The following is a 17,923-nucleotide window of genomic DNA, read 5'->3' as shown; positions in this document are numbered from 1 at the left end:
ATACTGTCTACTACTGTGTACTGTCTACTACTGTGTACTATCTACTACTGTGTACTGTCTACTACTGTATACTGATGTCGTGCACCATTTGTTGCCCATCAAGACATTTTCAAGGAAATTGTATGTTTTGCTACAAGAAACCAGTTTGACAAAAAGAACAAACACGTTGCATGGCCATGCATTTTGGTTGGCCAACTCTCCTTTAACATATCTTCGATGTCTTCTAGCCCATGGTAGCAAATATAGCAGGTAGCAAATATCAGGCTATAGCCATTCTCTCTGGTATTATTTCTTAATATACCATCTTTCCACTTTACTAATACTTGCAGTCATCCTTGCTGTCTCATTATCCACATTTACTCTTGCAAGACAATTGCTACTTGTCATAATCGTCAATACATACATGTAGTAGCCAACATTTCTTTTCATTAACTTCTGAAACCTCACACACACCAACTTGATATTAATAGCAGAACAATTTTCTTGGTAAGCTCATTAAAATGTACATCCACAGTTGGGTGCATCGAGTCTTTTTTGGACAAACAGGTAAAGGCACATTGAACAATGATATAGAGAGCAGTGACAATGAGTTGAGTGACACTAGAAGTGAAGGAGTACTTAAGACGTCAGCTGACTCGAGTGATGATGACTCCGGTATCCCCTTTCCGACCAAGACCAAGGTCGTCATAAAAAAGTCTGAGCAACAGTCTGCACAGTGATAATCTAACTTCCTGTTTTATTCTGTCTATATATGTATAACGGCTGTAATATAATGATTTGTAACGAATAATATGTATATCTAGGTATTCACCTATGTTTATGAGTGGAGAAACATTAAAAATAACATTTCTTGTATACTAAAAACTTTCATGTCTATTTTTCAAGCAAGTACAATGAGTATAAACCTTTTTGTTCATCATTTTCAAATCTAGGTACAATATTTACTTTCACTATTTCAGCGAATCCTTCAGATTGTTCTGGTTCAGCGTATTTGGATTTGTACGCATTTACTATCATATCGTTGATAGCTTTGTGCTTGCTATTTGTAAGTTGCCTGTAGACTTCATTGTGCCTCGAATGCTTGTATGTGGTAGCCATATGAAAGCATCTAGCAGTGATGCCATATTTTTTTGCCAACTCTAGATATCTAGCTCGAGTCTCTTTGTCTGGGTTGGTGTTGTCTACTACAACAGACTTGCCTCGCTTCAGCTCTTGCTCACACCTGTCAGAGAGCGGACAATTACTATTATCCAGCACATATATTCTTCAACTGACGGTAGGAAAGAAGATAAGATGACATATGTTACTGTTCGCTGATTAGTTCTTCAAAAGCGCTCAAGTAAGGTATGCAATTTAGGGCTAGTTAGAAAATGTATGTAGTCTAATTTAATAAAATTTTAAAACCGAATGAGATATGGCCCAAGTTATGTTCCATCTTCAATTAAACAAATCGTACAGCAGAAGTTTGCTCGTCTAAAACCAGTGTTTTACACACTCATTCGAGTGTAGTTGCTTAGCCCACTGCTTAATGCACTTTCTTACAAGTATTGACAAAATGGGAGTATGGAGAGAGTATGTAGGTGAAAGACTCAATATTGATCATAGGAGATTATCAATTAGGCAAAGTGTAATGAATCAGATCCGAGAGCACACTTTGCCAGAGGGTTGAGACCAATATTGAAATCATGGACAGTTTCTACTTTAGTCTAGCCTGTCCTTTAGCAAAAGCGCTCTAGCGTGTTTACAAAGATTATCTTTGAGACACCTGGTTAGTCTTGCTAAGGCTGCAAAACGGGTGAGTGCCCAAATAGTAGTATCAAGTACAACTAATCTAGAGTTAGCCAACATGTCAAAAGGATCAATCCAAACTATTTTAAAACACAAAACTCTTAAAATAATGCAAATTGGTCTGAAACGATCAGAAATAGCTTACAGGTAAAAATACCTATGAATTTGTTATAGCGGTAGAAATAGCCAAGGTGATCCTTCTATACCAAATGTGAGCTGTCGGAGTACTGAAATGCAAGAATAGCTTAAATGTAGGGGCAACTGATTGTTCAACATTTTTTACAACAAAAAAAATTCTCGCGTAGCTCACCCAGAGTGACAGACCAAATGTTGCACTCAAACAGTCGTCCACATTTCAGCACATCAAGAAGCTGCAAATCTCATGCATGTCATACAATACGCCGTATACCTGTTGATTCTACCCACCTTGCAACACATTTCTGCCATGTTCCTAGTGTGTCACGATTAATACGAATGTACGCAGAAAGATGATTGGTTGAAAAGAAGCTCTTGCCACTACCAGGGAAGCCAACCATGATAATGAGTTCCTGCATATCAGCACAAAGTTTGGCAGATGAAGGCATCAATAAAGAAGAATTCTTCAGCGCATCTGCCGGTGAGAATTCGGGCATCGCAAAGTCGCCTTCCTTTTTTCCGAGAAAGAAAGCTTCCGGGGTAGAAAAAGGAACACCTATATGTAATGAGAAGACCAAGTGTCATGCTGCACATATACAGCGGTGACAGTAAGTATGGAACCACCGAGCAATTGTCATGTTCATTGTCATTTAAGGCATGAACTCACTTTATTATCTCAGACCATTTACACAATTCATATTTAAGAAGCAAATTTTGTTGACATTTCGTCTGCCACCAAAAGTACTCTCGAAACTAGCGGTAGCTTCCATGGCATTTAGGGTACACGCTAGTACACATGCATTGAGTCACAGAAGTCCTGTTAAGAACAGTTTTGCGCATGATTCCGGAACGCCTCCTTAAAACAAGTGGCTTGAAATCCTAATGCTGCATGTGTGTAGACATCGCTAATTGACTTACCCGCACAATACACATGTATAACAAACACTAGAATTATTGTTAATCAAGTTGATTACAGCAATGATATAAACCCCCCCACAAGGGTAGGCGCGGCTGTCATATGGGCGGGTTTAATGCCGAATGTAGCACCAGAACAAAGAAATATGCTGAATAAAGCCCCTTGTAAATTTACAAATATTATGAACAATTGCGGTCATTTTACTGATCTGTTGGTTTCATTTTGTTGTCAAATAAATATAATTGCCCAATATTGTCACTGTGATGATCAGTCAGTTGCCATTCACAAGCATTTGTGATATTAATAGTCGCCATTGTGAAACCGTCCAAATTAGGTTTTATATTTAGATTTTGAGTATGAAAACTACAATGTACAGCTTTGCCTGCTGTCCCATCTTATTAGCCAGGTCAAACAATGTGACAACGATGAAGGATTTTGTCATGTTAAATTAGGCAAAATATTAATTAAAAACTAGGGAAAAAGGGACGTTGTTCGGGTGATTTCAGGTAAATTATATTTAATTTTAAGCATATATTACGACCCTACCAATCTCAAAATTGGTAAAAATAGATACAGTCAAACATGGATAACTCGAACTTCACGGGACCCAGCGAAAGTGTTCGAATTATCAGAGCGTTCAAGTTATCAGAGCACTGTCACAGGTCCATGTATTTACTTATTTATTAGTAGATACATGTACATATACAAACTATAACATAAATCAAAAGCACAAATGGTTTGTTTCAAATTAAATGCTTCTAATGTAAAGTTTAAAACGTTTTTCTCAAAAAGTATAGAGATTTTTCTATCACTTGAGATTGGTTTGTTGTTTGAAGTGATGTTATTGCCAGGACGTTTTTTAAATTGACATGGGCAAAACTTGATCGTTGTTGAAATGCTCAAAAGAAAAGACGTATTTTTCTTTTGAGCGTTTTACCCACGATCAATTTTGCCGATTTTTCTTGAAGTTTATGCAGAGATTACCTCACTTTACCTTGCTTCCGAAGGGCGATCGCTAAGCGGATGTTTGGTATAAATCAAATTTCACTAAACCTTTAGAAAAGTCGTTGACAAAAATATTTTGCCGATGGTGGTAATAACGACGCTTATGAATTACGAAAAGTTGAGGTTTGGAATAAAGTGATTTATGGCTCTATGGCTTGGAATAAAGTGATTTTCTAAAGCGATAACAACCGTTTTGGTAGCCGTTGGGCAAAAAACAGTTCGAGTTAACAGTGTTGAGTTCGAGTTATCTATAGCAATTTATCATTACGTGGGAACGGACCAAAGAAACCATTCAAATTAACCATGTGTTCGAGCTATCTGTGGGCGAGTTATCCATATTTGACTGTAATTTGAAATGCTTTAATTTGCATGAATCAATTTTTGTGGTTAGGTATTATCCCTACACTGTAGAAATTCAACGTTTGCTACTGTGAACCGCGGGGTCTACTGACTGAATGAGCTAATGAGACGATAACAGCGAGTCATGTTTTCAAAAACCTAACAAAGCAATGCAACTGCCCCACGAGAACTGTTAGCTCTGAAACCCAGGCTAGCACAATCCCAACAGAACTCGGATAATTAAACCCCGCCCATATGACAGCCGTCGCCTATCCTTGTGGGGGTGTTTATATCAGTGATTAAAGACTTCCTATCTATCATGAAGTATCAGCTGTGACTATTGCGAATCAATAAAATCATCATAACAAGAGGATAACTCCTAATTTGTGGCGAACCGATAACATCAACAATTACTAACTGCATGTCCTTTGTCAAGAAAATATCTCATTTATGCGCACTGAAGAGAATCAAAAGAAGACTAAACAAACACACTCGTGTCAGCGTGGCAAGCTTTACCAACCACAGTTGATGGCAAACAGACGATCTGAGATGGAAAAGTCTTTCTTCCTTCCTGGTGACCAGTTAGCTATTCGTCCTGCAGCGTCACCGACATAGATGCAGTCTGTCAAACTAACAGCCTCACCTGAGTTATTCTTGCTGTCTGTGGCCTCCTTCCACATCCCCGGTAAAGGCTTACGGAAGATACCTGAAAAACGTTACAATATGTTCCATTTGTGGCCACAACAAACAAACTGTGACAGGTTTTCCTTGATAACATTCATTCCCTATAATATAATTTTAAAATATTCAACACAAACAGATTTGTTTCAAGTATTCATTGACAAAACAAAGCATTAATTAGACTGCGTAGAAGAGAGCAAAACCCATGGTTGTAGATGTGAATCTATAATCTATAAGCTATCGCCATCATCAGCTCAACTCTCAGCGAATGGAATGTTGGTAGCCACCATAGATATAGTAAACCCTAGATTGGCGAATAGCTATCAATACAATGGAGCAAAAGTGAGGCCTATAATTGGCTGTTGTTTTCACGACGTTACGTCGTAGTGATGTGCATCACAGCACCAAAGCCTTCAATTGAGCAATAAGTTTAGTAGTGGAAGCATGCTTGGCATGCTAGTTTTTAAGTCATAAACATAACAATAAGACCAAATTCTTAGTGAAATGTCTTCAGAAGAGACCACAACACCCCAGGTATATCCTGAATTGCCCATAACAAAACAGAACTTCAACTCAAAACGAGAAGTTCTCAACAATATCATAAGCTATCTATGCTGATTAAAGATACCAAGCTGAAAGCTGCTAGTGAAAAATAATAGGAAAATCATCATCATTTCGTCATTGGTTTTGAGTCAGCAGCCAAATCTGTACATGACATTGCTCAATATCTTTTCAGCAACTACCCTTACATCAACTACTTCCTAACCTTTAAGATCAACCAGGATCACATTGAGATTCTGTTTTCCACAATACGATCTAAGGGTGGCTATAACAATAACCCGGATGTGCAGTGCTTTAGATCTGCACTTCGAGCACTGTTCATAAAAGCAGATATCACACCAAATCCCAATGTTAACTGTATTGATCTGGATGTGAGCAGGGCTGAAAAAACTGGCCAACTCCTGCTACATTCTCTGGCTAGAAAGAAAAAGAAAGAAGAGACAAAAGCTGAGGAAGGTGAAGATGAGGAGTTCGGTGATGAGGATTTTTTCTAACTCAAATGTGATGAGCGTATCAAGTTCTTGACCGATGTTGAAGTAGTGGGAAGTAGAAATAGTGATGACATAACCCTAATCTCAGTTAAAAACAGAGGAGGATTGGTGACCAGATTGATAGGCCGAATATGAATTGCTGCAGAAAAGTGCCTATGTTCACACATGGAGAGCTGTGGTATCACACAGAGAGCTTTTAAACAAGTAACATCACAGACAGTAACATATATGTTTTATTACATTACCTCCATAAAGGTTTTACATGTACAGTGCATGCCAACAGTCTACTCAAAACTATAGTAAATCGCTATACTAAAATCAGAAAACACTATGCCGCTTCAAAGCAGGAATCTAGCTCAACCAACCTTAGACAAAAACTATCTCGTCTAGTTATTTTAAGTCATGTCTAATGGGTGTTTAATACAGGGGTCCAGCGTAACTGCTTCTAAACCTCATTTGATTCATTAGTTTGTTATTAGTTTAATTTCTATTTGGCCACTCTTTGTATTATCAATGATATAGAAGCTTCTAAATCATTGGTATTATTCATTACCATGTGTGTAAGATTCTTGCCTTTCTCATCCAAAGTCATTACAGTCATACTTCGACTTACGAGCTTAATGCGTTCAGAGACTGAGCTCGTATGTCAATTTACTCGCATGTTGGTGAAATTTATTTATATATAGAATAATTAAATATATATTGATAGGTTTTCATACTTTGAAAATGCAAATAAAACACTCAAAACAATATATTGTAACAGAAAGAACATGTTGGTTATTGTCCTAACTTACCACATGCTTTCAAAAAGCAAAAAATAAAAATAATGCAAGGAAATGTGATTAATTAAAATGTAAAATTAAATACATACAATAGCGGCTAACGCTAGCATTTGCCAGAGAGGGAGAGATAAGTTATCCTTCATTACAACAGTTGACTTTGATAAATTTAAATTTTATCCAAGTCTTAAAAGACAAACTTAAAAGCAAACCTAAAAGCAAACTTTAATCTTTAACGTAACGCAATTAAAATTTCTTCGGCGTTCATAGTTTAAAATTTCTCGCTGGTTTGCTAATTTTTCTTTTGTTTCGCTTTCACGACCAGCCGGCCGTTTTAAGAGAAACCTATCTAAGGACGTTTGCCTTCGTCGCCCTTTCAACGTGTTGCGATCAGGACGAACACAGGTGTTGTCACCAAGGGTTAATGCACGACCGCTAGCCAACTTGTCCAAATGTCTATTTTTGATAGTCTTGATAGATAGCACCGGCCATTTTACGTAGCATTGTTTCAGTTACGCAGTCACCGGCCAATTGTTTGTCTTTTATCCAAAACCTAAGCAGTCTCTCCATCAATGGTCGTGAAGATCACTGCATCGTTTAGAAACTATGGTTAGTCCTTTTGCAGACTAAATGCCTTGAATATAATCCTTGTGTTTGATAATTGTGGATGTATTTCTGTCATATTGTTGAGCAAGCTCAATCACGCATACATCTTTTGCATATTTTTCAATAATTTTCCATTTAATATCAATTGTTATCATTCGCTTTTTCTTTGCACTATCTATCCTTTAACTGGCAAACTTTCGGTCTACGCACGGTACTTTTAATTCACATAATTCTGCCCTGAAAATCGCGCACAAAAAACATGGTACAAAAGTATAATCTGAGCAGTTGAAAAATACAGAGTGATGCTGTTCTCATAAAACACCTCCGACATACTTGGCAACTGTCTCATGTGCTCGTATCTCAAACATGGCTCGTATTTTAGTGCTAAAACTTGCTTAAAAGCTGGCTCGTACCTCAAGTTTCTCGTACGTTAGGGCACTCGTAAGTTGAAGTATTACTGCATATAAGTTTTACATATTTTCAATAAAATATGCAGTCTCAGATGCACAAACTATGGAAAAATTGAGCAGTTTTTAGTGCTAAGTCAATAGGAGTTGATAGATCAGCTGATTCGCTTTGCACATCACCATGACGTTGCGTCATGCTAATTATAGGCCTCACTTGTTTTGATTATTCGCATATCTAGGGTTTACTATATCTATGGTAGCCACTGTAATGTCTTACCTCTTTTGCAGCCAGCGATGAAAGCCTGCATAGGCACGCCTACACTAGAAATTATAGCCTCAATTTTATGTTTGACATCAACAGGCTTTACTGTGCCGGTAGCGATCCCGCCCTGATTTGTGAAGATAATTAACTTGAAGCCCTCCTTGTGTAGCCTTCGCAGTTTCTCTGGAACTTCTGGATATATAAACTTCCAGTCATCTAAAATTGGTCAATTAGAGTACTGTAATGATGCTAATCACTTTCAGACTTATTGATTGGTTACAAGTCATCATCACTATCAATATTCTCACATAAGCCTTGTTAGAAGTAAAGCCATTGTAAATGTAATTTGACTACATGAAACTAATTCTCAATGATTTCCTTAAACAAATTACTACGTTTCCAAGAGGTGGTCTCGCGTCAGAAACTTAGGGTGACTACATGTGAAATCTGTTAGTGAGTCAAATAATATTCTACTGAAAGACTAGTTTTTGAAAGACTCATCAAAGAACCGTGCCAGTTAATGCAATATCATAGCAGTCTCTATACAGAATTACACCATCCTAGCATTTTGGTAAACTATAACAAATCAGACGTACAAAAATAGTCTCACAGAAAGTAAGGAAAAAACCATTATATTAATATAGGTTGTCTCCCATGGAATAAGACAAATCCTACAAAACCTTTCACATTCGAACCATTCTCTCGTCAAATGTTGGTCATGGCATACAATGATTGTTGCAATAGGGGACTCACTATCACACAACTACTTTGTTGAGCTAACATCATCTGCTCTGACACCAATTCAAAAATTTAATCTGAATTTAATTGTCTGACTGACCCTGAATATGAACAGATCTCACATACAGTTTTGGTAACTATAAATAGATTGCATTGTGGCTTATGAGGTACATATGTTGGTGTTGTATTTTCAAAAATGAAAGTGATGAGGCTGAAGGTGAAAATTGAAATGAAATGTATATAAAAATAATGAAGCATGTGTAAGCTATGACGATGTAAACATAACCCTGTCTATGTTATAAGTTACTGTTCATACCTCTAGCACTGATTTACTCCTACATTTCCAATCTTCCACTTTTATTTACTCATTTCTGAAGTAAAAGTGACAATACGAACCTCTTTTTATATTCTTTATTTCTTCAATATTATATTCTTGTATAACTCTTTACATCTCTCCACACATTTCAATCTCTATATACCGACATGCGCATCTGCTAAAACTATCCTACACATTATATATTACTATCTATTATTGTCTATTGTTATTTAATATTATCTATTATTATCTATAAATCTCAAAGTTTGTCTGTATGTACTTCGGTATGTCCAGCTATAGCTATTACAATTTAGGGATGAAATACCCGTCTCATACTAAGTTTCAACCAGTTGGCAGTTGGAGTGGGCAACCACAAGTTTCAAACCACGCATTCAACCACTGAACTATACAGTCCTTAGCTTTCTAGCAATCTTATCATATACCGTATGCTCACTCTAAATGTGCACTTCTGATTATTAACTAATATTACCTTTTGGATTTTTTATTTTTTGAAATTGTTTAAAAATTAATGTTTGCTACCATTAACTATTTTTTTAATTTGTAATTTTAAATGTCCGGTTATACTTCTAGTTCCAGTTTTTCGTAACATTCAATCGCTAAATTGGTAAAGGCTAATACTTTTCACGCAGACAATTGTATTATCTCGAGTAAGAATAACCTCAACATTCTCTCTCTGTTCATTCAGACAAAGTACTAGACAAAGACAGTTCGATATCTCATTTTTAAATCTGTACCAGTATCGAGAGGTACCAGTATCGTTGTATTAAATGTTATGATGGAGAGCTTCTGCTGGAACAGTAGCCTTTTTTATAGGCACATTTCTATGCACGAATTGCTATTATTAATTCAACATATTCAGGATTTTTATTTTGTTTTCTCAGTTCGTATTGATTGATTGTATCATTACCAAATCATCTTTTATTGTAATCGTAGCAAAACAAACTTAATTTAGCTATTACTTGCTAATTATTTAACATTTACATCTAAACACTTTTATAGTTGTTCTATTTTGTTTCTTAACTTATTTCACTTTTATTAGCCGGGCAATGTCGGACATTCAGCTAGTATTCTTATAATAAACTGTTTATTATAAGAGCCTATTTCATTTAATTTGTCAGTTGAAAAACCTAAAAGTAAATTCTTTATAGAATTATGTATAACATTAAAAAATACAAGCTATAAAATTGAATTATATGTAAAAACTAGATAGATATGCAATAATCAATAACGAGAGGCTATTAAGTTTTTTGCCTTTATGCTAAAAGCAGATGAATTTAGCGTAACTTTGCGATACAACAGACGCACAGTGTGCAGGTAGATGTGTTGATAGAGATACAACAGATGCACAGTGTGCAGGTAGATGTGCTGATAGAGATACAACAGATGCACAGTGTGCAGGTAGATGTGGTGGTAGAGATATTGCAGATGCACAGTGTGCAGGTAAATGTGTTGATAGAGATGCAACAGATGCACAGTGTGCAGGTAGATGTGTTGATAGAGATACAACAGATGCACAGTGCGCAGGTAAATGTGTTGATAGAGATGCAACAGATGCACAGTGTGCAGGTAGATGTGTTGATAGAGATACAACAGATGCACAGTGCGCAGGTAAATGTATTGATAGAGATACAACAGATGCACAGTGTGCAGGTAGATGTGCTGATAGAGATACAACAGATGCACAGTGTGCAGGTAGATGTGTTGATAGAGATACGAACGTAGTGTTACTCAGACTACTTGAACTTAAAATTAACATAACTTATTTATATTTTTTGTTTTAATATCAGATATTTTTTATATTTCTCTTGTAATTATTACAACCAGCTTTTCCACTTTCACAAGCTTCAGGCTTTCTCTCTCACATTAATTACCACACAACCTCAGAGAATTTTTAAAGAATTGATCTAAAAATGTTTGCTCATGGATTATTTTTAATGACCACCTTCGGCCTCTTTTTCACTTGTTGTATGATTTTATTTTCTATCACTTACACTTTCTTCATCGTGATACCTATCAGAGGGCTTGGCAGGTTTCCTAAAGATTCTACTCAAATATGTTGTCCAGTTTTTTATAGTTTCTGGTTTCAACTTAAAGGGAAGCATGTGGTTCATGTTATCATCATTGCTAGATCACTCACTCTAATCCTCTTTGTATCTATGATTGTGAAAAGAAAATGGAAGGTAAGAAGCACTGTTTAATATAGTACCATTGAACCAAACTATGTCCGAGAAAATAGTATGCTATTTAAGAATTTTCGTCCCACAAAAACCAATTATTTGGATCACGTTTAACACCTGCATAGCTCAGTGCAAACACTGAAGGTTACATGATGAAATGAGCTTTGTTCAGTAAAAGCAAAGACATGGATGCAGAAGTCATATGCAACTCTGAACAGAAACATACTACAATTTGTATTTGCTGGAACTATGACAAACATAAGCAGGTAACTTGAAGTACTTGATGCAGCGTAGGAATTTTTGTCCTCATAAGAATATAATAATATTATATTGGCTGTTTTGATTGTAAACTATTTTAGGAACAGCATAGTGACTTATTAAGGATAAAATCTGAAGTACTTGAATAAAAGCACACGTTATAGTAAGAAGATGAGGAGAACTTTCATGGAAACTCCGTAGTAAGTTCTTTAGGACCCCCCCTTCTCCGCGTGCTCAAGTATCTTATTTTGTCTGACATTTCTAATGAGACATATCTGCCATCCAACTGGCACCATAAAAATTAATGATGCAATGATGCAAGTGAGCCAGGTACAAAAGTCAACATTAACAAGCGCGAATCTAACCTCGGTTCTTGGGCCACTTGGCTCCGCTTGCAGTAATGATCAAGGTGCCATCCATATCAAATCCTGCAATCTTTATATTTGGCTGTACAGACATACCGCTAAACATGTGAACAGCTGGAGCAACCTCCCTCCATTCACCTGCCAATTTAAATAACCCAAGCACATTTTCAACAAATAACTAACAATCAATCGACACAAAATTCAAGCTATTAGTCCAACTAGTGTTACTAAAATACACATTTCCAAAGTGTTTTAGGATACGGGTAATAGGAGTCGATCTTTAACAGTGTTAGACATGGTGTGTTAGTTAGCAATAGATTATCAAGGAAACTTTTCTCAATTAAACCAGCGAGTAGAGAGTAGAACTTGCACGGAGTGTTGCATCCAGCATTACAAACACGATCCTTATGTCTGCTCTTATGGATCAACATCAGATGGAACCAAACTATGCCTAAAGGTGCATCTACACCAGGACGATTCATCGGAGTTGTGTTTCAACTGAGAGAGTTGGAATGGCTTCCAGTCTGTTTATGATTTGAAATACATTTTGGCAAAGACATTACACCAAATCAACTCAAAATTCAACTACAAGATGAGTCACTTTGTTAGCCAATAAAATACTACACTGATTTCCATTCTATTTGTTTGTATTTTCGGAGCTATTAACATTCCAATATATGATTGCGCAATTCTGTATTCTACTTGTCAATGACGGCCGTCTAAAACAGATGAACATAGTATTTCACTGATCTTGTGTTGCCATTTGGGACAAATCCGTTTTTTACAACTACCTTCCGTTTTACAAAGAACAGACTTTTTGACGTAGGAGCATCTCCGATAAATCGTCCTGATGTGAATTCGCTTTAAACACTATGTACTGATAAGATTGGTTACCTTTCTCTTTGTTACTGGGTGTGTCTGAACCAGAAGTAGTCTCCAATTTAGCTTTCTTTATGACAAAAGTGTCTAGAGTAGCCGATTGTCGTTTTGTAGAACTACCTTTTATCGATATTTTTGATTCAGAGGGCCGCTCATTTAGAGCTGCAGCTTTTCCTTTAGTCATTAATATAACATCGTATTCATAAAGCATATCTTTTTTAATTAAGTAGATTGAGCAAATTTTACAACCTTCCAACAAGTCTCCTATAGGCACACGTTTTATGTCATGTTTAGCCAGGGTTGAAGTGCATCCATTGCAGATAATGCAGCCAGAATTAGAACCCATCTGTTGCACCACAAGTTCATGGCATTTATCATCTATCTTCAACCGCATATGTTCCCTCGAACATCTTTTATCACTAATGCCGCTACCATCAGAGCGGCCTAATGTTATATCCTTAGATTCATCATTTCTGGAATCTAGCGTGAATGTTGAAGGAGATGAGCCTGAGTTTTCTGATTGAAATACTGGTTTGACGCTTATTCTAAAGGTATAAGAGCCCATTTTTATCGATACTTGTCTTTGCAATCTACAAAAAGAATGTATAAAACTAACAACAAACATTCAAAATTGTAGCAATGTAATGGAGTAAACAGCCAACCAACCAATTATCAAGTAACTGCCCATGTAAGAATATTAATACAATGACAATGGACTTCAAAATGCATAAGGAGTAGTACATCTTCATATAAGACCTTGCTGTATTCATTTTGAAGATGTACGATAATCTCCTCAATATTATTTTAATTGCATGAGTCACAATGATCTATACCTGCACCATTTACATACTGACCATTCATGTTTCACAGCTTGGGCACTTTGAAATGTGCTCATACCTGCCAACTCTCACGCATTGGGCGTGAGACTCACGCAATCACCCCAAAGAAAAAGTGAAAATGCGTGAGCAATGCGTGAGATTTTTGCCCCAATATCAAAAACTTTATATTTGCTATCATTGATACATCAATTGCCCCAAAACCAAATATCACGCATTGCCCCACTCTTGGGTTGGCAGGTCTGAATGTGCTGGACAAATTCATTGAAGATGTCACCTTTGAAGTCATTCTAATGAAATTACGACAACTATAAGGCTAAAACAACAGCTACAATTTGATATCATTTTTGTCTTTGTAGACTAGCATGGCCCAAAGATATAAGCGTTTGAATGAAATCATTTTTGAAACGCTCAGATTCAAGCGGGTGCTTTATTTGTGACGTGTGTAGTGATAAATATACTATCTCTTATTTAGCCAATCCTCAGCACGAAACTTTTATGTAGGTCATAATAAATATTATCGCTAGCAAAACGCATTGTCCATGATCTCAAAGATTCTGGTCGTTAAAGGGAAAGTAAACACAATTTACTGATGAAGGCCAACTTTTACCCTATTTGTTTTGTGCAATTTACTGCGTTTAGCAAAATATAAATTATTTCTTACAACAGATAAATACTCAGAATAATATTTTAAAAACAAAAAATGCCCGTACATTCACATATAACTGAGTACAAAGTCTTTTTTAATTGCATATTTTGCAAAAATTGGATGGACAACGCCATTGCGAAAAAGAGTGTGAAACGGACTCGCAACTGGGAACACTGATTCTTAAGCACTCATCCAATCACGAGACACGTAGCGTTTGACTCGAGTCTTGATCTGATGTGAGGGACATCGCACGTCTCCCGCAATTGTGACAATCCGGAAACAAGTGCACATTTAGAACGCGTCTGGTCGTAGTTGCTAGGTAAAAGCTAGTTCCCATCGAAAAAGTCGTGCGCCCTAGACATGCGGTATATACGGTAGAAATATCCCATCAGAAAAGTCTCGCTGTTGTTATATGCAGGCGTCTCTTGGGTACATGACTATGTTACAGGAACTTAGGTTAAGGAAACCAGCTAGGCTTTAGAAGTAAATTTCCCTCACACGGGCTTGCAGGATTATGTAGCTTTCTCAGCTTATTGAGCTTCTTAGCTTCAGCTTATTGAGGTCCCTAAGTATATATCTATACAACTATACAAGGGTGAATTAAATAAAAGTTTTCTTCCTGCTTCAAGCTAGTGAAGACGTGATGAGTGCTTATAAAACACTCGCAACAACCCGCTTTATTTTTCTCACTCCTATCTTGCGTGTAGTTGTTTGAGGAAATAATAAATAACCATGATCTATTTGCAATAGTGCATCATCTTCATTTTGCTGCTAGCTCAACCCGAGGTGAGTAGTTGCTGAGGGGAGTATTATTGTAAATTGATGAAACAACAACCTGTGCGTCACTAGCCTGTATATAAACCCCTGTTTGGCTTGTATACAGGCTGGTACATCCCAGAAAAGAAGAAAAAGTTCAGCATCATTGTTATTGAACTTTGTGTTTTCCTTTCGGGGTGGGCTGGTTTTTTCTGTGTGTTCTTGTTTATTAGGCCTATTTACCACAAGAATTATTTTATTACGAAATACTTGCGTTAATATCCCAAACTCCCAACCCTTTATCTCTTTGTTAATATTGTGATTTGTTGTGTGAGAGGTTGAGTGTGATGAAAAACTGTTGATTGTGACTGCTTAGATTTATTAAGGCGGAAGATTAGCTTAAATCTCAGTCAATCGATAATTATGACAGGCCTAGCCAAAAGCAAGGAATAATATTATTGGCATTATTACTAGCTAAAAGTGAATATATTGTATCATATTTATACCTTGCACAACATTACCAAGTTACTTAAAACAACTTCAGCTGTACAGTATGCCTTTTTCTTGTCAGCATCACCCTTTAGAACAAAATGGCATGGGTCAATAGATATGCAGACAGACTAGATGTTTCTTAGTAGCGGTCTTCCTATTCCTAAAATCCTCTTACAGTGCTCATGCTGTTTGTTTACAGCTTAAAGACGGTGGCTACTCCATTACGATGTATACTGTACATACGTTCGGCAATTTAGGCGATCTCTAAGAGTACATAGAAGAATATGAGCTGAGACAGATGGTGAAATATGTGGTCAAGCAGTAAGACAAGAGCTTTACTGTTCTACTCAATGCCGGTACGCTTTAAAACTGTGGTTACTTACAAGTTTAAACATGTATACACACATATATATACACATGTATATATAAATTTGGTAAGAAATTTATTAAAATTTGACTAAGCAAAAAATTACTAAAAGTTTCATACTTTATGAAACTTTTAGTAATTTTTTGCTTAGTCAAATTTTAATAAATTTCTTACCAAATTTATAGTAAGCTCTACTTTAGTATCGAGCACTTTATGCTGACTTTTAGCCAATACTTTATTGCACATGTATATATATATATATATATATATATATATATAATGGTCATCAGGCCTACTCGGGATAGCAGTGAAGCTTGAGTGACGATTTTCTTGCATGTATAGCAAGCGCGATTGATCAGCTTTCTGTTTTTATTTAGTGATACTACACTAGGTTTTTCAGTCTAGGTTCTAATAGCGTATGAATCATTGGACCCTTGAAGGATGACGCAAAGTAATGTATATATATAAAGATTTATATATATATATATATATATCAAGGTTTATATAATGGTTTATATATAAACAAACTTTGCTTGTTTGCGGTGCTCTAATTTTCTGTTTAATCGATCTTTTCAGCGCAGAAAGTTTTGCGAAGAGGTCAAGGCGTTTCATTGGCAAGATCCTAGGTACGATTGTTGGTTTGAAGATAATGTTATGCAAACATGGCCAAGATATCGACATGAGGAAGAAATAGCCATACAAAGTTCAAGCGAGTGACAGCAGATCTTCATGTGTAAGGGGATGGCGTACTGCACTCAAGATAGATGTCAATAGCAATGCTAATTTTCTACATGTATCAGACTAGTCTGTTATTCTTGCCAAAATTTTACGTATTGTGTTAATATAGGAAATCAATTCCTACTTTTTGTATCGGTGTAATCTTGATATCTGCTTTACTCAGAAAAGCAATATTTAAAGCAAGGAATATTTATTTAACTGTGTTGCAGATGGGATATTGTGACTCATGTGCGGAACAACAGGTTGAGTGAGCACCAGGAACCGATGATATCATTATCAACAACTACATCTTCTTACTGGACAGTATCTACAAATGTGTTTTTTTGCATATATACAAAATCAATTACTTTGAAAAGAATATGCAGGTTAGGCCAGCATAACTGACACAAGATCTGTTTTATATTCACATTGTCTTAGATATCAAGAGGAAGAGCTCATTTATTACCTCACTCATACAAAAGCTTAAAATAAATTAAATTGTCAATAAATCTATAAACAAGTATTGGTATATCTCTCAACATGTGTACACTATAAAAACATGAAAAATATTAAACATATCACGCTGATGGCTTCTGGTGCTAATCGGCCATGATAAAAACAAAAAAAGCACCTCCATTATCGCACAAATACAAAATATAAACGGAAACAATACGTGTTGACACAAGCACATTGAAAACTTCATCATGATCATATATAACAAGTTTATACATATGCCATATAAATTTTGCATCATGTATGTAAATAAAAAACCTAACCTAAAGGATCACACCTACATTGCCATTCGTGATCCACAGCGCCAGTGAAAGGGTCAAAATCTGTGCGTTTCATAAAGCACCGAAGGTGAAACCACTCATTGCAATTGCCACACAGAACCATCTCTCCACCGGGTGAGTCCAAATCGATGTTGTCATGAGGCCTTCGACATGTGCAGAATAGCTTAAATGAGCAGTTTGGCTTGCTAACAGAACGCATTAAAATGAAAAAAATTACTTTATTCCAAATTCTATTATTCACTATGAATCATAAACTACCACCTACAAGGTTTAAACAATTGAAAAAACTTCGCTATTCTCTCATAAAACTCAAAACTGATAGCGGCACCTCCAGACCAGCTATTGACTTTTCCACAAACCAATACATTGTGTATATAAAGTTTTTAAAGAGCAGAAGTCCAATTGAAACACCCCTTCCACCAAGTTCTAACATGCAGTAAACAGCTGAGTGGCAGTTTTTGAGGTTAATTGAAACACGACCAGGTGTTTTGTCAAATTTGCCATCTATACCAAGGGGTTTGTTGAGGTAGGCGAAAAATTGATGTGATTATTCGCATGGCTGTATCAATAATTTCTTACATTGTCACG

General features: G+C 36.3%; 1 protein-coding gene and 1 long non-coding RNA gene across 4 annotated transcripts; one reads left to right on the top strand and one right to left on the bottom strand.

Annotated features, from left to right (window-relative positions):
• Window positions 1–727: 727 nt before the first annotated feature.
• Window positions 728–13,314, bottom strand: LOC137396854 (uncharacterized protein F21D5.5-like). 3 transcript variants are annotated; one of them, XM_068083162.1, is made up of 6 exons: window positions 12,740–13,314; window positions 11,846–11,983; window positions 7,986–8,186; window positions 4,704–4,889; window positions 2,215–2,479; window positions 728–1,222 (listed from the first exon to the last, which is right to left on the bottom strand). In XM_068083162.1, the coding sequence occupies exons 1-6, from the start codon at window positions 13,287–13,289 to the stop codon at window positions 874–876; spliced, it is 1,689 nt and encodes a 562-aa protein (XP_067939263.1). In that variant the 5' UTR covers window positions 13,290–13,314; the 3' UTR covers window positions 728–873. The 3 variants fall into 3 exon arrangements, with proteins under 3 accessions (XP_067939263.1, XP_067939267.1, XP_067939275.1); XM_068083166.1 differs by having other exon boundaries at window positions 4,827–4,889; XM_068083174.1 differs by having other exon boundaries at window positions 1,006–1,184.
• A 1,382-nt stretch (window positions 13,315–14,696) lies between these two features.
• On the top strand, window positions 14,697–17,272 carry LOC137406095 (uncharacterized). The gene is made up of 3 exons (XR_010979839.1): window positions 14,697–14,770; window positions 15,657–15,813; window positions 16,401–17,272. It is a non-coding gene; the product is annotated as an uncharacterized lncRNA (long non-coding RNA).
• The last annotated feature ends 651 nt before the right edge of the window (window positions 17,273–17,923 follow it).

Source organism: Watersipora subatra, chromosome 1 (genome assembly GCF_963576615.1).
Source record: "Watersipora subatra chromosome 1, tzWatSuba1.1, whole genome shotgun sequence".
NCBI lineage: Eukaryota > Metazoa > Bryozoa > Gymnolaemata > Cheilostomatida > Watersiporidae > Watersipora > Watersipora subatra.
Note: the sequence above shows the minus strand (reverse complement) of the source record. Positions and strands in the feature narration are given on the sequence as shown.

Bases quoted from the DNA above. Each gene is read 5' to 3' on its own strand.
- LOC137396854 (XM_068083162.1), bottom strand. From the start codon at position 13,289: ATGGGCTCTTATACCTTTAGAATAAGCGTCAAACCAGTATTTCAATCA. The intron at 11,984-12,739 runs GTAACCAATCTT...TTAAATTGGCAG, and splicing joins ACCCAGTAACAAAGAGAAAG to GTGAATGGAGGGAGGTTGCT. The intron at 2,480-4,703 runs GTTGGTAAAGCT...CATTACATATAG, and splicing joins TCTGTTTGCCATCAACTGTG to GTGTTCCTTTTTCTACCCCG.